The sequence below is a fragment of the Accipiter gentilis genome, chromosome 5 (assembly GCF_929443795.1).
Source record: "Accipiter gentilis chromosome 5, bAccGen1.1, whole genome shotgun sequence".
NCBI lineage: Eukaryota > Metazoa > Chordata > Aves > Accipitriformes > Accipitridae > Astur > Astur gentilis.
In genome coordinates, this window is record NC_064884.1 from 13,298,004 (window position 1) to 13,321,708 (window position 23,705).

Here is a 23,705-nt window from a genome sequence, read left to right on the forward strand (position 1 = left end):
TGACTGCAACCACAGTAGTTGCAGATTAAGTAGCACACCAGGACTATAGTCCTAGCAACTGCTTCTTAAACTTCACTGTTTCTGACAAAGACAAATTCTGGCCATTAGAGGTGCAGAATCAAAAGCTATTGATTTCCTCAGGCAGTTTTATTCTGAATTCTGAGAAGCTACTTCAAGGTAAACCAGCTGCTCAGTTACCAAGTTTTATTTAACACTCCCATTTCCAAGTATTATTGTCTGCACCGGCAAGAAAACCGGTCAGAACAGAGTCTCATTTAATCTTGCAGTAAACTACTACAGAAGCACATTCTACTGAGATACCGTAGGCCCTAATTTATGTAGTAAAAATAGGTTAGGTAATTGGTAATTCCTTCTCAATGATTGCAAGCGTGGTTCATCATGACTTTCAGGCATCTTCACTACAGTTACATTACCGTAATAAAGATACTTAGCAGCACAGTATCATACCAAAACCCTGCCAACATCTTTTGAAAAAAAGAGTAAGACTCTATTTAAAGATAGTCTTTTAATACTCAAAATTAGAGTAAGCTAAAAGAACACATGCTACAACTTTGTCTCACCAAGATGCCTGTTAATTCTAACTAAGCATCTACGGTGTTCTGCATCTTTTCTAAACTTTCTCATTTATAGGTGTTTTTTCCTCCCTCTAAAATCCAGAGTTCTTCATTTGAATTTTGAGTAAAACATCTTGTTAACAACAACAAAAAAAATCTAAGCAAGCACTTTCAATCATTCTCCACTTTCCCAAACAAGAAAACAAACAGACTAAAATTAACTTAATTGGAACATACTCTGAAACCTGATGACAGACACTGCTAACCCCCATTTTCAGGAAGAACATGGAATTTCTTACCATTAGCCTGAATAGCTGCAGAAATATTTTCACTTAGGCACTTGTACACATTCAGCATATCTAAATAAATTCTTCCAAGCTGAATCACAAAAGGGTGGCCAACTGCTTTACACGCTCTTACATTGGTTTTGAGAATGCTACCAAGCTGCTTAACTGTTTCAGGATCCTTTAGAATATCAACATTCTGTTAAAAAAGTAAGAGTCCATTTTGTTTAGTGAATAAAACTTCCCTTTAGCTTTCAATGTAAAAGTGTAAGTTTAAATAATTTATCTGCATTAAAGAACATATCACTGAAATTTACAGACTTTATATATACTGCTGTTTACTTCATGGCACTTGCCACTACCTCAGAAAGTCAGGATAAAACTTCAATTCATTTAATTGTGCTCTTCTGCAGAAGTATTTCTGCTGTAGTGGTACAAGCATTACTCTAGTTGAAGAAAGAAAAAACTAAGGAGGAGAGATTAAAGTGAAAACAGACAGAAGTTGTCCAAAGAAAAGGCAGTATGTTCTTGTTTTAAGAGGGAGGCCAGAGTAAGAAACGTAACTGAAGCCTAAGTTTCAGGATCTTTATTAGATTAACTCCAAATGGATTGATCTCTTGTGCAGTGCAAGACTGTTGTTCTTTAATGAGTGAAGATAAAATTATTTTGAAGAGACTGAAAGAAATGGAAGATTAAAGAAATAAAGATGTATTTAAGAGAATGATGGAAAAGACAGGAGGAACAGTGAACAGTATTTTCAGCATTTTAACTTTGTTGTTCAGAAAGAAAATCCACTACTAAGCCAGGTGAAAGGGAGCCTTGGGAAAAAACCATTGAAACATATTCTGTACAGTAACAAAATTGTCTTTTAAAATCAGAATAAAACCAGTATTTATTTTGTCATTTAAGTTTCCTCTCTCAAAACAACACTTGTACCGTCATATCAATCACTGCTTCAGCCATCATTTAATAAACTCCACCACAGCTACGTACACTTAATGTCATGGCATGTGAAAAATAAACCCAGGGCAAGAGAAACATTTAGCAGGTTTTCTTTACCTAAACACACGATACACTTAAAACTTATGAGCTTACTTTTGTTGCCTGTTGAATTATGCTGTCCCATACTTGATTAGGTAGCAGCATATATTTTTCTATCAGATGCTCCTGCACAGTTTGGTCCGTCTGTGCCCCAATCATGTATCCTACTGCTTCATAAAACGTATGCACCTGATGGGAATCAAATCAAACAGGAAGGTTAAAAAGGAGTAAGGAAAATGTTACGCTGTTCTGAACTAACATACAGTGAACGCTGAAGATTATTTCACTGTGTAAGCCCCTCTTGACTTGACAAGACCCATCTCCATTCTTTCCTTCCTTCATCACATGTAAAACAAACCTCCATCCCCTTCCCTTCAAATGCCACTATATACATCCCAGAGCCTTTCTTCATTTTGCCATCATATCCTGAAGCGAGGAAGCTCAGACATATGCTATTTAACTCTTAACTAAATCTTACCAGACACGTTTAAACTGTGGACTGAATTACATCACTGCCTTCAGTACCTTCTTCCAGATGCCAGATCCACTCTGTCCAGAGTTTCAGTACCCTATTGCAACATCTCAGTGTGTCGCATGTGTGCACTACTCTCACTTCATGAGCTGATACCTTCCCAGACAAAGGTGCTTTTGGATTGTTCCCTACCGCCCCCCCTCCCCCTTCACAAATACAAGAGCTATAGGTATACTATTATAGTAGAGTATTACTCTTTCCTGAAGCAGAACCACAAAATGTAGATTCAGTGTCTTATTTCTTTGTTAAAGCATTCCAGAAATCAAAATTCCAACTAAATGCACTTAAATTCTTCCAAGCATTCTGAGATCTCAGTAACACAACCCAATCACACTATTGATACTATAACACTGTCACTAACAAAAAACTAAGAAATATAATTCAAGCCTTGAAAACCACTACTACATTTCAGTATGAAGTAACTTTTGATTACTCTTTAAGAATTATCGACAACGCTGAATTAAACATACCTGTTGTGGCTGAAGGTCACAGATGATCGTATTAATGTTGTTCAAGATTTCGTCAATAAATGGCATGACTTCTCCCACTTGAACCTGCACAAAATGTCGGCGGCATTTTTGTGCTATTTTTATGAAGGTATCACAAGCCATGTCCTGGACACCATCATGGGTTTCTAAATTAAATGAAGTCAGTTACAGCTTTATATTTTTCCCCCATACATGTGCATGTATGGGTATCAATTTTATTTCTTTATTTTTAATTAAAACAGCTACTAAAAAACCCAGATAATTACCATGCATAAATTCAAACAGCTTGTTGACTACTGTCTTCAAAAATTTCCAGTGAGCTCTCAAAAACCGTGGGTATTGTCCTACTATATACATTATATTTGATGCAATAATGGCTTTATTGTCTTTTCCTCGTTTTTGTTCACAGAGTCCCAGGAGATCCTACAACATAACATATTTTTAGTTTCCTCTAGTTTGTCCAGTTCAATTAAAAACACTACGAGACAAAGTATAAAATCCTACAAGGAGCTGTATCAAATATAAAGGAAAGTGGTTGCCATAATCAAGTTCGAAGTCCAAAGGAAAAAAAAAAGCAAACAAAACCCCTAAATTGATCAAGACCAGGGTGATGTAATTATTTAAGTTTCAACCCAACCAGGAACACTGCATTTTCAACTATGGAATCTCCATTTTAAATTTATCTACAGATTTCTGCAGGGGGGACTTCAACAAGCCTTGCAGCATTTAATACTGACCAAGCAGTTGATATCAATATAGGTTCCACATCAAACAAAAGAAATTAAACTAAATCTTCTGTACGATTTTATACGACTTGTTAAAGTAAGGGCCATTACTCTTATAAAGAAATGTTCTGTTCCTGCACTCTTTCTATGCACATATTTACCAAAAAAATCACTTTGATCAATGAGTATTTGGAAAATGGCAAAATAGCAGGGTGCCAGCTAGTTAAAAATGTGGGTTATTTGGCCACTCTATTTCATTAGGAATCCCCTTCCATCTCTTCTGCATCCCAAAAGATAAACACTTCATCATAAATTAAATTTTATCCCTGAAATCTCCACCACAAAAATGCTATTTGGATTAATGCATTGTTCATGGCTAAAGAACTTATCAGCCTTAAATTCAGGATATAAGATTTCCCATTGATTTATTCTTATCAACCTGCTTGCCATTACGAGGTCACTCACTAAGAACATACAGCAGTATTTTGTAAACTTAGTTTCTTGAGCATAAACTATGAAGCACAACAGAGCTAATAGTTTTGCACAACGATACCTTAATTACTGTAACAAGGAATCTTTTTTCATCTTCTTCATGCATTGCGCCACTGATTGAGCCTATAGCCCAACACAGGGTATTCAAATTTTTCCATGACCATTCTGTTCCATTCACTTGATTGTGAAGTTTTTCAGTCATAATTCGTTCCGTGTCTGCATAATCCAGATGCGTAAGATAAACTGAAAGACATCAACATTGAACAGGCACATTTTAAAGCAATTGCCTGTATCACAACTTCATAGGCAAAGTTAAATTTGTTTTAAGATAACCAAGCTGTTAGGTTAGTCCAATGCTTCTTTCCTGAACTCACAACAGAATGAACTAAAAATTTAAATGCAAATTTGTTAAAACTGTGTTTTAAAAAGGAATAAAAAATTTTACTGAGAATCTCTTTGTTCTCAAAGGGATGTCAGCAAAACCACACATGAGTGATGTGAAAAGTCTGGATCAATGAATGTCTCACATAGCAACTTTACTGATTTGACTGATAAGTTAAACTATTAACAAAAGGCATATATATTCATGGGATATAGGGAATATGGGATTGGCTACTTATGGGGGACATTATACAGTGTGTAAGAAGCAAATCAATTTTCTTCTGCTCTTTATTTTGGTGTCATTAAGTGTGCTGGTTGCAATAACCTACCATTAAAGTGGAGATGGTACTCTTAAACAAGTGTAGGTGGCAAGATTCAAGTATCACAAATTGGACACTTGCATCAGCCCCTAATAGGATTAGTGTCTCTAATATAAAATTCTAAATCCCAGCAAGTCAAAAGCAATTTAAGGCTAGATTCAGAAATAGATTTTTTTACTGTGCCACAGAATAGAGCTTCCACCACATTCTCCCACCCCCTTGATTTTTTAAAGTGGATCTTAAAGATAACACCCTATAAGCAATAGTTAACACCAGAAATTGAACACTAACTACATCTGCATTTCCATGTAAATAATTCTGTATCTAGAAATACAACTAAGGCTTGGGACATACAGTAGTAATTTTAATACAATAAATTAAACATTTAATACAATAAATCAAAAATTTTTTTCATGTTCCATATGAAAAGATATTAGAACAACTAATCTAACACTGGCTGCACCTACATCAGAAATACAAATGTGAGAATAAAATATCCACAAACACTTTGCATCACACAGCTTTCCCCTCTACCACCTAGTTCATAAACCTGTTATGAAATACTGTGTTCCCTTAAAGCATTTACATTTGATAGAAAAATATTTAGTATTGAAGGGTTTATGTCCCAAGTATGTGACAATTCTAATCTTCCCTGCTCCTTCAAGTTGCAGTTAGGACTCTGAAAATTTTTTCTTACCTCTAAAGACCCTAAGTAATCACTACAATACATAGGGACTATCAATTCTCTGATAAAACAGCCACAGTTAACATGAGACTTCTAAAGATAATAGCATACTAGTATACACACACTAAAAATAAACCATACTTGCTACATTAAATGCTATAGAAATACTGATTCTGGTGTTCTTCAGTGCACTCACAGGTTTCAATTTTTTCTACATAATATGTAATTAATTGCAGCTTTTGTACTTTCAAGCAAGGTCATTACAAGACATCAGCACTAACTCTGGAAAAGATTTTTGAAGCTTAAGTTCAGGCTGGAATTGTGTGTTTTGTTTAAGAATACTATAAAAAATTTTAGAAGTATTCAGAAGACCTATTGAAGGAAGAAATCCTTTTTGCTGTGGAGTGCTTGGTCTACACAAACTACAACTACTATTGAATAACCAACAAGTCCACTTCAGAAAAATCCTTCCAATTTAATAGCTTTCTGAAAAAACTAAGGTTTCACTGATCTGAAACATTTTGGTAAAGGAATATCAAAAGGTGTTGTTCAATGGGAAAAGGCAAGAGACAAAAATTAAGTAGGGTATTACTATTTAATGAAGTTATACAGCATTACGTGCTTAAAACACAAAACTTTATACCAGCACTGCCTCCTCCCTTTCAAGTCTGTGTCCTACTCCTCACTGATGTTCATTTTACCCACACATAATTGAGATCATAAGTTAGCATTCTATAACATACATGCTACTGATGCAGCTGCACAGACCCACAGCACAAAAATGCCAGCTAGTACACTTACCCAATGTTTCTCTCATATTTTTATACAAGTTTATGGAATCTGTGTCCTTCATGAATTCTCGTACTACCTCCCCTTGATCATTTTCCACAACTAGGACTTCTTCAGGTTTAGCCATACGGCTAACCATTAGCAATCGAACCTGTATGTTGCAAAGAAAAGTTAAAATTGAATCAAACTGTAACATGAAGATAGACACATAGCTCCACAGATGTTTCCAGAGCACTCTGGTCAGGTAGTCTGACGCATATAAAGGGTATACATCCAGCACTTCATGAGATTAGCTCACATTAAGATTCTACAGAGACATGTTAAAAAGCCTTTAAGAATAGAGCCTGCTGATTCTCCCTCTCCATGAACAAACTGAATAGTTAAAAAAACCAACCAAACAAAAAAAACCCAACCTGTGAAGTATACTTTCTAGAGCTTCAAAACGCATATGTAATATTAGGGGTCTTTTAAAGACCACTTTTTCCATACACACAGTTTTTTTTCTTCCAACTCTAACACTCCAGCCTTTATCCCTTTAAAGAAACAGTTTAATACAGATTTGTTGTTTGGTGTTTTTTTTAAATTAGTCTTACATTTGTAATAAGTATCTTAAAAAAAATCTCAAACGCTGCATTAATACTGCTGTCATCTCCTGGTGTCATCTTAAAGTATTTTTGCAATTGCAGCATACTAAATAGAGTTGAATCAATTACCAACTACTCAAAGCAAGAAAAGTTTTCTTATGTCACCCCCTACATGTAGCAGTATCTCTAAATTCAGGAATGGTATCTGAATCTTTACGGTACCTTTACTTAAACATGGATTACCTTGGACAATACTGGCAAATAAAGCTGTCTCCTTGGAGGAACATCAAAGTGTTGACTTCCCGAAAGCAACGGAGAAGCAGATGTTGAAAACGGACTTTCCCTGTAGAGCTCAGCAGCTAAATGATTCCAATATTCAAGACAAATCTTGAAAATTTCAGTTTCTTCAACTTCTGATACCAGTAACATATAATGAAGAGCCTGGAAAAGTGTGGTATAACCATCTGATTACTAATGATTTCTGCAGATAAAATGACACTGCTTTAAGTCCAGTTATCCAAATACTGATAAAATGCCGAATTAACATAGTAAGTTTGGAACAAGAGGCAATAACATTGCAGTGACATCACAAGTCAGACTTTCCACCATCAGAGCAACTCAAAAACAAAGCACCCTGTCAATTACTGCTATTTTCAAAGTGTGTATCAATTCTTAAATCTAGAAGTAGCCTAAAGACATCTTAAAAATTACCATAGCCAAATCAGCCTATTTGTAAATTATCAAACTCACAGCCTCTAGAGCATCTGCAAGTCATTTTGTTTTAAAGCCTCGAAAACCCTCAACAGCTAGTTTCAATGACTGCTGTTCTCAAGACTATTACTGCTACTTTGTCCTGGATCTTTATACCCTGAAGAACTGAAGGCAACCATCAAAGCCATACTCCTCACTTGCTTTCCACAGAAGCCATCTACCAAGAACATTTTCCATTTTTTTGCTGACAGAACAGCCACAGCAGACTGAGAAGGGAAGGCCACTGATGCAATTCTGACAGACTGAGATACCAACCATAAAAATTAGAACTACATACCCAAACATTTTTTGCCTAGCTTATGTTTTCAGTCCTCTGGTGAAAGATATCAAAGCAATAGCCCTCCAGTGAACAGAATGAAACAATAAAATCTGAAGACATTTTCATAGCTTAGGTAGTATTCACAGCATTTTAGATAGTAAAGACCTGATTCAGCATCTGTATGTACATCAAAAGAGGGATTCAAAACACATCATTCTATCTACATTTCTATCAAGTGTAAATGCTTTAAGGGAACACAGATCATTTTTTCTTGGTAATTTCACTTGGAGTAATTTCTGTAGCTTCTTTCACTAGTCTACACTGCTCCAACAAATCTGTGCAACCATTTCAGAAGATCTGATACATCCAAAATGCAGGAATAAACAGGTTAGAATGACATAGAACTTTTTAAATTAACCATGTAACAACATTCCATTACACTGCAACTTACAAAAGTGAAATTTGCAAGCATTTGAGGCCAGCCTAAGAACTTTGTGAAACATTTCAACATAGTATACAACAAAGTCATTCAGAATTGAGTTGTAGATGTCAGTTTTAAAGAATTTAACATAGTTATTCACACCGGACAAGAGAGGAGGCCAATACCTAAAAACTGCACTTCAACTTACACACAATTGCACAGGACATGCAACAGCTTCAGCCTTTTACACAGCTCTCCGTAATAAAGCCTCAACATAGGCTTGAGCTGTGCTCCCCTGATTCATGGTTATTTTGAAAGCTTACAACTTGCAAGTTCAGGAATTATTTGGGCACTGTTGACAGTTGTTTTTTTAAAATAAAGAAGTGATACTCCTCTTAGTCCATCTTCTAAATGAGCTACAATTTGGTACTTGCAACCAACTTATTAATATAATTTTTTGTAGAAGGCTATCTCCAGAAGAAATGTGTTGAGAATACTAGCTGGAAAAAGGTCTAGAATTCAGATGGACACATTAGATTACAGCTAATCCACCTGCAAGATGTACTTCACCCTCCCAATGGAACCTGGTCTCCAGGTTTAAACTGTGGTACTGATTTTCTACCTCTGTCTCAGGGCAGTTCCTCACCCTATCACCTCCATACCTGCACAGGGCTTGATTCTGGGCACAGGAAGTGGTGCTTCAAGGGGCTATGGAGCCAGTTTCATCCCCTTGGAGCTCAGCAGTGAGAGGGAGCTAGCAAAAAAGTCACCACAGAACAGCTCACCCTCAGCAAAATTTTTATTCAAATGAAAAAACACAACTGAAAACCCCCAATTTTGTGATCTGGCCCCACTACAGTATGAGATAGTACCTTGCGTGTTCAGTAGTCATCTAGAATTTAAGCTTTTCCAACCCTTCATTCTTAGCTGAATTTCAAATAATTTCCACAGATCCCAGTGGTTTTGACAGTGAAGTTACACCTCACTGTCAAAATCAAGAAGAATGCAGCAGTCTCCAAGAAATGAAGGGAACAAGCAGAGGGGAAGGACAACTGTAAATCTTTTTCTCAGCAATGGCTGTAAGGTAGCTGATAATTGAGGCCTGTAGGTCCTCCTCCAAGACCAGTAAAACTACAGTAAAGCAGGCATAATCATTTGGTAGAGCTCTGCCATTAAGCATTACTGGCATACATGGGCTTTATTACACAGAAACAGAGTATCATCCTTGAGGATTCTATTTAAAGCCTTCCAGTTAAACTTTGGAAAATGGCAAATTAGGCAAGAAGCTACACCAGGATGGAAGTGCTGAACTACAACACGCGCTGTACCCTGGAAACCAGCTTTGGATGCTGAATAAAAATATAACTGAGCTGCTTCACACAGACTGATCAAAGTCATAGCAACACCTTCTCTATGAGTGCTAAACAGAAAATACAGTATGTAAAGACCCATGAAAAAAGAATATATTAATTTATTTTAAAGCAGTATTTAACGCTTTCAACGACGAATGAGGAAGAAGAGGGAGACAGAGACTTATGTCTTCAGACACTGTATTAGTATAGGATCACTGAAAATACAATGCCATTGAAGCATACTAGAAAACAAAAATTTTGAAATGTTTTTTGTATTCATGTGATTATTAATTATGTGAAGGAAATAGGATTTATTTTTTCTTTTACCCACTTTAAGTACAATGATCTAAGGATTGTATTAATATCACACTCTGAGTATGAGAATACACTTGCCACATTTTTAAACTGGATAAACTGAGCAACTTACCTCCATTAATGTTTCCCTCAGATTTAATCTTTTTTCTATAAGTTGGCCATGTTCCTTAAGGAACGTGCAGAGAAACAAACTGAGATTCTGAATGAAGTTCTGTTCATCATCTTTTCCATTTGAGTACGCAAGTCGGATATTGGTATTTAAAGGAAGCATCTAATAAATAGAACACAGACACAATAAAGAATTTCTCTTTTTATAGAGAAGTACAACTACTGTATATTAACAAATATTTTGCTCTTCTGGCAAGAAAAGCCCTTCTGCTTTTCATGGCATGCCATCTTTACAGAGCTTTCTTACAAAAAAGTCTTAACAGCTCCTTTATTTCTTGCTTCATCCCAACATGGACAGTAAGGTGAAAATGCAAACAGACACAGAAGTTCTGATGAACTAAACCTTTTTCCACCCCTTGTAACAGCAGCTGTAAGCAAACCACAGACATTTCCAATTGGCATCCGGCAAAGATGTTCCAAAAATGTGTTTGTTACCCTGACCCTAGTAACATTAAGTTTCAAAACGTTACATCATCATAATGTTAAAATAACATGAAAGACCTCCTCCATAATATTTAGAAATTAGCAAGGAAGACTCTGAAGGATAGTGGAACATGTTTTTCAGTAATATTGTAGAGATCTCTGGCACCTCTTAAGAGATGCACTGGCTTTTAAATTCTATCGTTATACACATAAAACCTTTTCAACATTGTCATCAAGTAGTGAACTACATTCTTTAATGTCAACACTATTAAGCTATAGAACAGAGAGAATAAAGTTTTAACACTTTTGCTGCTGCTAGCTTTTGCGTGGTTTTTATTGTTCTCCAACTTCATTTTACAAAGTTAAGAGTGTCAAATATTTGCAATACATGCAACATTTTGCATCAAATTCATATGCACCAGTCACGCTAAAAACCTGCAGGTTACAAAGCATGCCAAATACCCAACCTGGCATTCAACTGATGTTTTGAGGGAAAACTTAGGCCAGATGTATTGGCAGTTAGAATCAAGAGCATCATCTGTAAAAACTAAGTAACATTCAGCTACACAAAATAACTTTGGTGTGTGCAAAAATCTGCCTTTAACTATAACTAAATAAAAATCCTATAGCTCCAATGAAGCTGAGGGGATAAGAGGGCGTTAGAAGAAGCATGCCTGTTCTAAAGAACCTCCAAGATGGACCAACATTGCAAACAGAGGAAAAAAACTGTCAAAAAACCTTCAACTGTCCACTTAAGATGCAATACAATGAGGAAAGCTGCAAACTCATGTATCTGAACCTGAACTGTTCAGAGGGGAATCAAAGCACATAAATTAAAAGCAGGGCTTTATGAGACAAACCTTTCTGTCAGTTTCAAAAATTAAATACCAACTTGCAGAAGTTAGGTTGGCTTAGGTCTTACGAGTCATGCAGTACATATTTTGTTGCATCTCTCTCAACTTTCTGCATCAGACAACCCAAGTGCTCAAAACACCTCTCAAATTAATCAAAACAAATCAATGCAACAGAAAAACAGCTGTCATCTAGAGTCAGAAAAATACATTTAGCATCTTCTCATAAAGCCATAAATACCACTGAAGAACAGTATTTGTCCTATCAAGAGCTCTATAATGAAAATAAATTTGTAAACTGAACTAGGTTCTACAGAAACTGATTCTGCAAAATGAAACTGTCAGAAGAGACAGATTATAAAAAACATTACCTGTTTTAACTGCATCATGGTCAGTGTAAAAAGTGTTACAAACTGTTCTTCATACTGGCTTACACTGACACCTGCAATCTCTGTGAGGCACTTCAAAGAGACATTTCGAAACATGGGAACATTTAAGAACTATTGAGAAGAAAAAAAAAAAGAGTATTACAAGAGCGTTGCACACTAAGCTTTTTTGCAACTTATGTTTAAATTTAAGAGCTGTCAATTTTTGCATGAGTACCTTGTATATTAGTGTGCTGATTAACTTGGTCTCAAATATGTATCCCAGGGGAATCCAGTTCAGAAATCGTAGCAAAGTTTCCAAAGTTGCATGAACTAAGGGAGCATTTTGGGAATTTTCCTGTAAAGGACCATTAGTGTTTATGACATTGTTAGACACACTGGGGAGAATTTTTAAAAACATGATTAAAGAAATAAAACTTACCATCACAAACTGACACAGTTGAAATATCTGAGAGAATTCATTGCACATGCTAAAAAAAACCAAACAAACAAATAAAAAATTAAGCATTTCCACATTCCATATACAATCCTATCTACTTTAATCAAAACATCTATGCCTATAGAACATGTCCTGAAGACCTATGTCCATGGGGGCATTCACAAGCCACCTGGCTTTTACCCATTTTCATGGTAGCAATGCGTATTTTGAAGTACCTTGAAGCCTGTGCCTGCAAATTCTAGCTTAGAAATACAAGCAATCCTGAATGCTCTGTTAAAAGTGTAGGAACCATCAGTCAGCAGATGCTACTTGCAATAAGGTAGAAATATCTGTATGTACAAAGCAAGTTTGTTATCACCTAACAGTACTGCTTTAAAGAAAAATCAGTAACCCACTCAGTCTCAGAAATCAAATCAGACAGCTGTAGGCGTTCACTCAAAAGCTCAAAGTGAGAGCAACCATTTAGCAGCAAGCACAAAGTCTACCCTATTTATAAAGATTTAAATATATATATATACTTGCCTGTCTTTCAAATGCTTAGCTTTCACTTGAGTAATCTGGCCACTGGAAAAATCAAACACTTCTTCACTCAGTAGTTTAAGGATCACCATATTGTTCTGACAGAGGCTTTCACTAGTCCTGCTTGCGCCCACAATATCACTTATAAAAGTTGGCCAGTGCTTTGGCCATTCCTGTTTCAGTATCTGAAAAGTGAAGCATCCATATGTTAGATACATATGCAAACCCAAAGACATTATAATAAGATTTAAAACTTTATGAACTTTAGCTTACCTGAACAAGAATCATATTCAGTTTCCCAATATACACTTTCTCTTTCTGGAGAAGAGGGGAAAAAAAGAGAAGAGTCAGGTTATGCATAATATTCCCCTCCCTCTTCCTCCCCTCAAAAGAATTCACTTACTTCTACACATGTTGGATCAGATGAGGTCTTGATAATTAGGCCGACAACATATTTTTTAATACCTGCAGAAGAGTCAGGAATTTATTTTCAACTATGCCAGATACCACAAATGTAGCAATAAATACTTTTGAGTTCAAATTCTTCATGTTTTTAAAAAGAAACACCTCTAAGGAACATGCGCACATGTGTCAGTGAGCTTCCCTCTTGACTTGTGTGCTATACGGAAAAAAATCCACCTTTGTATCAATTCTGCAAGAGGGTATTTCACATATACAAAATGGCTTTACGCTTAAGCTATTTCAATAAAACAAACAGACTAAGGATTAGAGTGTACTTGTAGTAATTTGCACCAGCTCAATCTATCAGCTTACTGAAGGCTGCAAGAAATTTTGAGAAACATTGCATTGGTAGCACTGCACAACACTATTAGGCTAAAGATGGAAAGACAACATCCAGCACTGTCCAGACCCTGACATATATTGCAATAGGTACTTAGAAATGCTGCTGTAGAGCTCCCTCAGTGAAATTTATTTCTTCCCTTTATGCATTTTCAGATCATACCTAACAACTCCAAAGTTGGCAGGTATATTCTTACTGCCTCAACTGAATATTTACAATGGCAAGACAAAATACGAGAGTCCTCCATCTTCTTTGACTAATGTTTTATTAAGAAAAAGTGAACTCCAAGAATAAATAGAGCTTTCTACGCATGACTTCAGTTTTAATGCCAAGTCAGCTAGAATTGCATGGAAAACTTTGTTACATCACCTTCACTGTACGTAAAAGTTCAGAGATGCTCCAGTTTACTCAGGTGATCCATTTTAAACTCAGGAATTCCTATGCACAGCATTTGAAAGTGAAACACCATGCCAGAGCTTAGCAAAGTTTTTCCTGCACAATCTTACAAGACCGAAACTTAAAACTTCATTCACCAATATAGTACGATGCACTTAGATTTGGACCGCTGTGCTTTTTATAGCACACATGGATGCTATGGATTACAAAACTTTTAATAAATTCTAGTTTATTACTTTTGCGCCTTTTTTTTTTTTGCTTAAATTAACAATTTGTCAACCAGGGGCACAGACTGTATTTAATTCACTTGTTTTGTTTTGCTGCTTCTACAAATGTTTTTAAACTACTTTACAGTTTTCAGCTTCACCACAAAAAAAAGCCATAACACTACAGCAAGCCATACTGCCTAAAGTTTCCTTTTCCTACCTAATCCTCAGCTCCCTCCTCACCGTTAACCTATCAATTATTGAAGACATGGAGACAATGGCTTTCCAAGTGACTTTTCATCACAATATACATATCTAAAACCATTCTGTACAAAAACATCTGACTCCCAAGAAAAGGCATGCACAGAGGATCTGGAGTCACAAACTAGATGAACATTTAGTAATAGTTCTACTTCAACATAGCTTTGACATAATGATCAATCTGAGCACATCATTAAACACTTCACACTGGGCAAGTGTCTTCTTGTCATAGGGAAGTTTTAGAATAGGTGTATGTTTTGCTATTCAACTTCATTAACCCAAAATCTGGTTTCAATCATTTCTCCAGCAAGAAGTCAACTGACTCATGCAGACAAAACACGTTGAAGATTTTAGAAAAAGCTGTCACTTCACCGATAAGAATGCCTTATGTTGAAGATAGTTCATTTACCCCAGCCACTATTCTAAATTTTAAAACGTTTCTAAGACTTTACCAGAATTAGTAAATTTTTTGCATTTCAGGCCTGAGCAACAGGATTAAAAGAAACAGTTTGGTAATTGCATTCTCATGAAATCTGGAAAAACTAGGTCTAGACTTTGAGCCATTAGATACATACTAGACAGGAGCTGTCCTACAGGTAGTTCCAATTACAAATGAAACTATTCATTATCAACTGGGATCAATCCACACTACTCCAGAAGAATGTTCATTAACAAAATAAATATCACTGTCAGTCACTGGGTAAGAGTTATCAGCAAGCACTAGCATTAGTCTGGCATCATAGGCCTGTCCTAGGATTTTAAAGCTAAAAAACACACACTTTGCTGAAGCATTACAGTAATTCACAAATGAGATATGAAAACACCAAAAATAGTATAGAAATAGGTTTGCAGTGCCAGAAACTAAACTATTATAACTGTCTGCCAAACCACTAAGGGAAGCTTGCTGTTGCAACTCTTTGCATTTCAAAAAAGGAATTAGAAAGTGAGTATTGTTCTTAGACTTCCAACTCCAAAGCTATGTATTTTCCATCTTGCTGCATCAATAGTATTATGCTATTTAGTTACAACTTGAATGCTATGCTACCATTGATCTGGCCTCAAGATCAGCAGATGAAAACAGCTGCTCTGCTCCAAAGCTTCTCCATTGAAGAAGAAGAAAAAAATAAAAAAAGATTAAAAAACACCATGACCACAGCTCAAAAGACAACCTAAAAAGTTTGCTAGTTTTCACATGTCATGCTGCAGGCTTCTGAAGTCTTCTATCCAGTGAACAAAGTCATATTCTTAATCCCTTAAAAGCAGCAGCTATCCAATTCTCTAATGCTTTTTGTGGCTTAAATGACATTTTTCTACACTTTTTTAACTGAAGTACTGTGGTTTCTGCTCCATACTTAATAAGTCATTCCATAGGAAAGATAATTCTCAGTGGAACAAAAATATTTCAACTTTATACTCTGACAAAAATCAACATATAGGCTAATTACCATTTTTCAGAACACATTCAAGAAAGTGTTCCAAGGGTAGTAGTCCACTGGGTTTGCTAAAATCAGCATGTTTTAAGAACTTCAATGGAAGTGTTAATTTAAGGAGGCACACACAGGACACACACACCACACAACCATTGCCTAGAAGGTCTCCTTCAATCACAGAAGCAGCTGAACAAGTCTTGAAGATGGCAACAACACACCTGTGAAGTTCAGAACCTTCACTGAGCCAAACAGGAAGGGACAGACATTCCTAGAAAACAGGCCTTCAACAAAACAAACAAACAAAAAAACAACCACAATACTCAGGACACAGGTAACATTCTTCAAGGACCATCTGACATGACAACTACACTGATCTCATGACAAACTGCGACCAAGGGGAGCCGATCCTGTTTTTCATTCCAAAGCTTTCATTGAGACAGCACTGGCAGTCCTAGCACCTGCTCAAGAACTTGTTCAGAGGCTGAACTAACTAGTAGAAAAATAGTTACCAAAAAAGTTCAGTAGTTTTAAAACTGTTTTGAAACTATCTTCTGCCAGCTTAGCTCCCTGAACCAGTTCACTAAATGGCCAGAGAAGCACCAGTCCTGGCTCAAAGACATCAAAAACTGCACAGGTGAGGAACACCTTTATCCACAGCAGTTCAGTAGTAGATCAACCTAGCTGCAACATCAAAACGTTCCAATTATCAGAAAGGCTACACATCATCACTGTCAGAAAGCCTGGACTAGTGCCACTGTTAGCACTTTCTGGTAAGCAATGTACAAGAAGTACTTTTGTACAAAGTACAAAAAAAAAAGGATGATAGAGCAAGGACATTAATTCAAGGCCTTTTAGAAAGTTTCTGGATGAACAATAGATATTGTAGTCCTTATGTGAAAGTTGCTCCTCTGAAGGCAAACATACAATAAAATTAAAACTCTCTGGAGGAAAAGTATTTTCACAGGTGACCCAAGCTATGAAATGGTTAGAGCTGAATTGGGACAGTGAGGAACATCATATCATCCAACTTTAGTAAATTCTGCAGTCTAAACTGGAGAAGTGTGAAATATCCTACAGTTTAATCTTTGGATGTGCTTTTAGAAGCAGTTACATCTCTGTGTAACCTGAGCTCAGAAGAGTTCCTTTCCTGACCAAATACAGCATGTTACCATTAACACATAGTCAGCAAGGGCATACCTGTAGACAAAACCACTTCTTGTACTTAAGACATACCAGCACATCTTTTTATGCAGTTCCAGACCACAAACATTTAACAAGTGTTGAGAATTATTCTAGCTGGTGCTGCAGATGTGAGTTTGCACTAGTTTACTAAAATTAACAAATTCTACGCTATTATTAAAGAGTAAGAGGCATAAATGCAGCAGGTCGACAATGTAACTCAGCAAATTAACATCACTTTGCAACCAAAAGTAAAAATTCAAATCCTAAAGCTGACTTGTCCCCTCTAGGCATGTTTGTATGCATACACACTTACATTAAACTGTTTTAGTCCCAAAATGTGGTCAAAATACAATCTTATTTTTAGCCTCACAAAACAATTCTTTCCAGTATTGCCCCACAAATCACCTTTCCCCATTAGTGGTGAACCCAATCAATCAAATATCTATTTACTTTTCAACAGGGGGGGGGGGGGGGGGGGGGGGGGGGAATCATGGAAATTCTTAAAAAGGGCATAGAGCTTGTCTCTCCCCCCCACCCCAAAGTGCCATGTAGCTCATTGCCCCTTCATTACAGAGAATCAAAAACATCTCTTCATGAAGCAGGCCAGAAATTTGCATTAAAATATCTGATCACCCCACAGAAAAATCTCTTCTACAGGAGCTTCCACTACATCAGAAGTTTTATACTTAACTCCAGGACCTTCCTGTGAGCCACTAAACTACATCTGTCTCTGAACACTTTTTTCATCAATGTCAAAATGAGAAAAGTTGTACAAGCAATTCAGGTTTCATAATGAAGAAGCACTTATCCATTCCAACTCAGACAAGCTCGCTCCGTTCACAGGAACAGAATTTCATTTCATATTGCAGAATTAATGAAACGTATCACTGAATTGGAAGACCAAGAAGCCTTTATTTCTAGGCAGGTTTTCACACTGTAAGAGAAAATCCTATTGAGACCATAGCACTTTAATCAAATTACATCCTTTATAAGTATTATTAAATAATCAACTCTACAGATTATCAGAGTTTAAAGCAATTTAGTATCACCTCAATAAACTGAGAACTTTTACTTGAGAATGATAGTGCAATACTCTGGAAATAAGCCAAGTTCAACACTGTATGGGGTGTTATGGAACATGCCATCCACCTTTCACTAAAGCAGTCTCAGCAAGGTCTGAATGAAAACCATATTACATCATTTGTATACATGTAAGAGCAATCCAAAGCATTCTCTTAAGGACTAAACACACTATAAAGAGCAAGTTTAACCCATTGCTATGCTCTATGACTAAACATGTGTCAAGGCTGAACATGCAAGCCAGGAATCTGATTTAACTGAATTTTACCAGTTCTGTGCTCCATAAATTCCACTTTTGTCTAAATAATCAATTGGTTCAAACTACTAACTCCAAAAGCAAACAACCAAAAAAATCAAGAACAAGAAAAAGCAGGGTAATCACATCGGTATTTTAGAAATGTAAATTGATTGCTTTTCCCAATTCCTGTTTTAGCATTATGGGAAGATACAGATGAACCCTCCAAAAGTGCTTACAATCCTCAACTTTCAAAATCAATGACACCCAAGGAAGCAAAAAACTTTTTGCAAGTTAAAAGGTACCAGGGCCAGAAGAGCTCAAGACTAAAAGCTATTTTAAAATAAAAGCAAACTTAAGAATACATGAGTTTGAAGTCTAAAGAACACATCTGAAGAAAACATTTTCCTACTTGCATTTGCACTTCCAGGCTGGAAGTTAAAACCTCCCAGCATTCAGATAGAAGTAATAATAAAACCCTGGCTAAACTCAAGGACCAACAAGTCATTCTGATGTACAACTTGACATACAGCTGGGGGCGAGGGGGGAGGGCATGGAACACTCAAAAAAAGGTTACAGTTCAGGCTATGTAATTACTGACATCTTATTTCTGCAAGAATATTCAGGGAGGTTGTTTCAAAAACTTTTTCATTCACCAACAGCTCAATGCAGGTCTTAAGCACTGCTATTGTATTTACTACACAAATCAAAATAGACACATTAAGTTTTATAAAGTAAGACTTACGGTAAAATTAACTGATTTATAACGTGCATGAATTGCTTTGTCACTAAGCATTACTTTGTTACATTGAGTTTCAGTTTGCTGCACCCGTATTTTACTAGTTACGCTTCAAACAGAAAAATCCTGTCAATTAAAGGAATGACCAGAGTCAGAATCAAGGAAAACTCAGTTTAACCAGTCTTATTATCTCCCAGGTAATCAAACCATCTGAGCGAGCTCTGGAGCACTTCTTTTGTTCCAGCCAGTATCATCAGCCAAAAAAATAAAAAACCAACCACCACCACAGACCAGGTGAAACTGGTCTCAAGATGAAATACTGATTCTCCCTCCTACACCATTGAGACCAAGATGGATCAAATGCAACAGCACACTAAATATATTTGGTTCCTCTTCTATTGATGTACATCAGAAACCAGACAAGTAAAAGCCAACTCAATTCCCCCAAAATGTGAGGATAAAAATCAATTTCACAATTTTAGTTTGGCTCTGTGAAAGGGAAAATATTTTAGAAGGTTGAACTGAAGATACACATTTGTTCGGATGAAGGATTATTTTTTTTTTCCTGTGGAGTCTTCAGAAGTACGAAAGTCAGGAAAAATAAGAACAGAATACTTAAAGCTGATTGCACAACTACAGACAGTAACTTTATTTTGCATTGTAATGCATCGAGCTATAGTCATTGGATCTTCTCTGGCGACAGGAACCAGTCAAACTGTACTACCATGCCTGCAAACAGTGAAGTAACAAAAATCTAAAACACCAACTCAAATATATCAGATCCACAATTCATTTAAGCCATGTATCCAGTGTTATCTTGGCACCTCAAGAACAGATGAGATAACATGACCCAAAGCACAGCCAGCCACCTCATCCTACCACCACTATTTCTCATCTTTTCTATGCATTAAGAGAGTGTCTTTTTAGGACTTACAATTACTGAATTATAATCCATATTTGGGACCTGTCCAGTTCCAAACTATCAAGTCTACCTCTGTGGCATTTCATGTTCTACTACACCTCCCTTCACCAGTGGGCAGCAGTAAGCTGAGTAACTGCTTCAAATTACTGACTCCTTACTTTCTTCCTGCTCTGCTCCCACAGCCAAAAAGACTTTAGAACAACTTCCAAATGCTGAAACTAAGTGCTTATAGTCAGGAATGTAAAAATATGTAAGCTGATATACTCTAATTATTAGGAGCACACAGAAGACTTAACTTCAGGGTGCTCCCTTAGTTTCTCAAAAGCACATAGTTGTGTCCGAGCCTTAGTTGAAGCTGTTCCATAGATACCTGCAAGTCTGTTTCCAACAGCAGAATGAATGTGAAACCTTACTCGTGTTTTCAAGAAGAGCTACACTTTATCTGTCAACCCATAGTTGGAAGGGATGGGAGGAAAGGTGAGAAGAATAATCATCAGAAAAATGTGGAAGTGTCACACTATATATTTGTTTTCATCAACATTTACAATTATATTTTAATCAATATAGTTTCAGAACCTAAAGCATTGGCAGTAAAAATTTAAAGCACATCTTAACATTAACAAAAGCTCGTAGAAGAACACAGAAATTTGGAATAACTTTAATGAGTTCCAGAACCAGCTTTTAGTAAAAAGCCAAGTCTAAAATGGTGACAACATTCAATGTCAAGAATTTAAAGTAGTTGTACTTAATGTTTTGAAGTCCAAGTTATCATGACTTGACAGAAAGCTACATGAACAAGCCCTAATCCTGTACCACAGAAGCACCTCCATTTACTGCAGCTAATGTCTAAAATTCAACACACATTGCAATCTATAAGGGAAGGACAGGGAAAAAAATAAAAACAAACCACAGCATTTATTTTAAGACTTCCAGATTCCTTGCAATGACAGAAGACTGGGGTTTGCCCTACACTGCACTTCCAATTACACCCATAAGGCTGCATATACGCTTATACAAACTACAGCAGACTTTATAGTATCTCACTGCCTAAATGAACGAATGACCATTAATAGGTAAAACTATGCATTTGCTTAGTGTTTCTATTTTAAAATAATCATGACTGCTTACAATTTCCAAAAAGTTACATAAATCTACACATGCTACCAGATGGACCACATTGTCCACCAGAAAAATGACCATGTACTGATGGGGCTACATACACAGCCCAGATAGGCTGAAGAGAGTCTCCTGTGCCAAGTAGAAAGAATCAAAACCTCTACATCAAAGACAGGAGCTAACCTCAGAAGCTGCCTAGGGTTAGACTTCTTCAGGTAAGTTTGGCCTGTAAGTCAGTATAATACTTAAGTGATGATGTTTCAAAACTATCAGTCACACCTTTTACCTTCCCATGACATTTACAGAATTTCAGGTGATCACCTCCCCACTGAGACCATTACCACGAAAGAGAAAGACATGGTTTCATCATCCAGAAAAGCACAAATGGTCTTACTACACGACAAAAAGTTACTAGCATAATTGTATTTGAAGGTGAAAATTACTTACATGGGGGCTGACAGTCTAAATATCACTTAATACATAAAGGTAAGAGGAAAACAGAAAAATCCCTCCCTACCTTCACACTGGTTCCTTGGAAGGATCTTCCATCTTGTTTTTATCACGTTTTCCAAGATTTGCAGTCCATAATACTGAAATTGGAGAAGAACAAAATGTAAGTACATTACTGTAGGACTAACTAACTTTCAGGACTCTCATTCAATCAGACATTCACACTTAACATCTAAGACTTCAAGATTATTAAACTAACAATTTTATTAAATATATGTCTATTCACCCATTTACTGAGGTTTCATGCATTTTTTTTTCTTGTTTTATTCTTTGCTATACTAAGTCCTGCTGTTTGATCATGCTCACACCAGGAGGGGGGGGGAGGGGGGGGGGGGGGAGAAAAAGAAAAGAAAAAAAAGAAAAGCCCTCTGGCAGACAATTTTTGGCTATCTGGAGAAGAGAAAGTAGCAGCCAGATATGAATTTGCGTCATAAATGACTGCTCATACGTTCAAGTATTAACACAACCAGGCTCCTAAAATATTTAGCAGCTTGGATGGTCTCAAGCTTCCTATTGTTCCTCTAAGAGCTGAAAAAAAAATATCTTGTCTTAGCATCACATGTCCTGACACTTGCACTTTCTCAAGAAAGTTATTTCCCAAACTTCACTGGTGTGTTACTTTAGGAACAGCAAGACAACCCACAGGTTTATTTACTTTCAATACCCACCCCAATATGGCAGCTATTTCTACTATTTAAAGATGAACTTTTGTGCTCAGTCAAAGAATAATAAAAACGTGAATAAGCTCTTGGAAATCCTTTTACCTTTCAGGAATTCCTTCCTATGTTCTTACCCAAAACCGTTACTTTTGCCAAGTAATTGGTAAGGCCAGTCCCTCTGCCCATTTGTCCCTACTGCCAACTCACAGTAACAGGGAAAGAAGTTTGTGATGATACGATCGAAGAACTTTATGTAAAACCCCATTAGCATGAATAGACAGGAGAGAAAAGGGGACAAGGAGTTTTGCATTTACTTTATCTGCAGTGGATTAGGAAGAAGGAAAAAAACCAACAAACAAACCAAAAAACAACACACATCAATGCCTGAAAGGTAAACTCAAGTTTTCACAATTAAAAGTTTGGCTGAGAATAAGAGTTCCTCTTTAAAATGGTTAGTTGTTATACAAAGTAGGATCATTAGCATTTCAACCAAAGGGATCATATAAACTTCAGTTTAATTAAAAACCACAATGTAGACTGTCCCAAACTACATTGTATTAAAATACCATTTTTGCTGTTCTCATCTTAACATAACGTACAACCCTTTGCTTCTTTATCTGACCCAAGTTCCCACAAGCTTCACATGTATATCCTGCATTTACAAAATATTCTGTCACCTTCCAAAATCTTGGGTACCAAGAAAAATTATGCATTAACAGAAAGTTGGCTGGGTATTTTCTTCTTCATTATCAGCAGCAAAAATTTATCAACTAGATATTTATTTGTAAATTTACTTAATTACTTAACATAAAAGCTAAATGAAATCAAGGGAATGCTCATATAGGAAAAGGTATGAAAATATTCTTAAGCAAAATGTTTCACTTCACAGGAAGTGATTTCAGCCACTGCTGTAGATTTATAGACATCATCTGCAACTGATCCATGCTCAAAATACAAAACATACTTACAAAAGCTTCTAAGAATGTTGAAAGCATGAACATTGATATCAGACAGTGCTACCTTTCCTGAAGCATATTGAAACTCTAGTTAAATTTCTAAATTCTACAGGCACACATAATAGCCCTTTCAGGTAACAGCTAACCAAAACCATTAGTTTTGCTACCAAACTTTTCTCCACAAGTCAACTTATTTAGCTAAGACCAGAAGGGCAAAAGTCTAGTTTCATTTTACAAAGGCACTAGATGACCAAACCAAACTGAAAATCCTGACATAAGCTAAGGACAAACCTCATCTTTATGGTCTTTTTTTCCACCACTTAGGATTTTCTCCAAGTCAAAGAAAGGACCAACACAGCTAGCAATCTGCCACACCTATCCCCTCCTTATCTGCTCAAATATCTAATCCAG

General features: G+C 36.4%; 1 protein-coding gene across 8 annotated transcripts in view; it reads right to left on the reverse strand.

Annotated features, from left to right (window-relative positions):
- Nucleotides 1–23,705, reverse strand: part of XPO1 (exportin 1) — a 40,591-nt gene that overhangs the window by 6,052 nt on the left and 10,834 nt on the right. For all 8 annotated transcript variants that reach the window (XM_049801090.1, XM_049801088.1, XM_049801091.1 and 5 more), the window contains 15 exons: nucleotides 21,687–21,759; nucleotides 13,204–13,265; nucleotides 13,074–13,118; nucleotides 12,804–12,985; nucleotides 12,264–12,312; nucleotides 12,060–12,179; nucleotides 11,828–11,956; nucleotides 10,127–10,285; nucleotides 7,140–7,337; nucleotides 6,325–6,463; nucleotides 4,199–4,380; nucleotides 3,187–3,343; nucleotides 2,903–3,066; nucleotides 1,955–2,089; nucleotides 875–1,058 (listed from right to left, as the gene is read on the reverse strand). In XM_049801090.1, coding sequence (XP_049657047.1) covers nucleotides 875–1,058; nucleotides 1,955–2,089; nucleotides 2,903–3,066; nucleotides 3,187–3,343; nucleotides 4,199–4,380; nucleotides 6,325–6,463; nucleotides 7,140–7,337; nucleotides 10,127–10,285; nucleotides 11,828–11,956; nucleotides 12,060–12,179; nucleotides 12,264–12,312; nucleotides 12,804–12,985; nucleotides 13,074–13,118; nucleotides 13,204–13,265; nucleotides 21,687–21,759 — 1,978 coding nt within the window. The remainder of the gene's footprint in view (nucleotides 1–874; nucleotides 1,059–1,954; nucleotides 2,090–2,902; nucleotides 3,067–3,186; nucleotides 3,344–4,198; nucleotides 4,381–6,324; nucleotides 6,464–7,139; nucleotides 7,338–10,126; nucleotides 10,286–11,827; nucleotides 11,957–12,059; nucleotides 12,180–12,263; nucleotides 12,313–12,803; nucleotides 12,986–13,073; nucleotides 13,119–13,203; nucleotides 13,266–21,686; nucleotides 21,760–23,705) is intronic.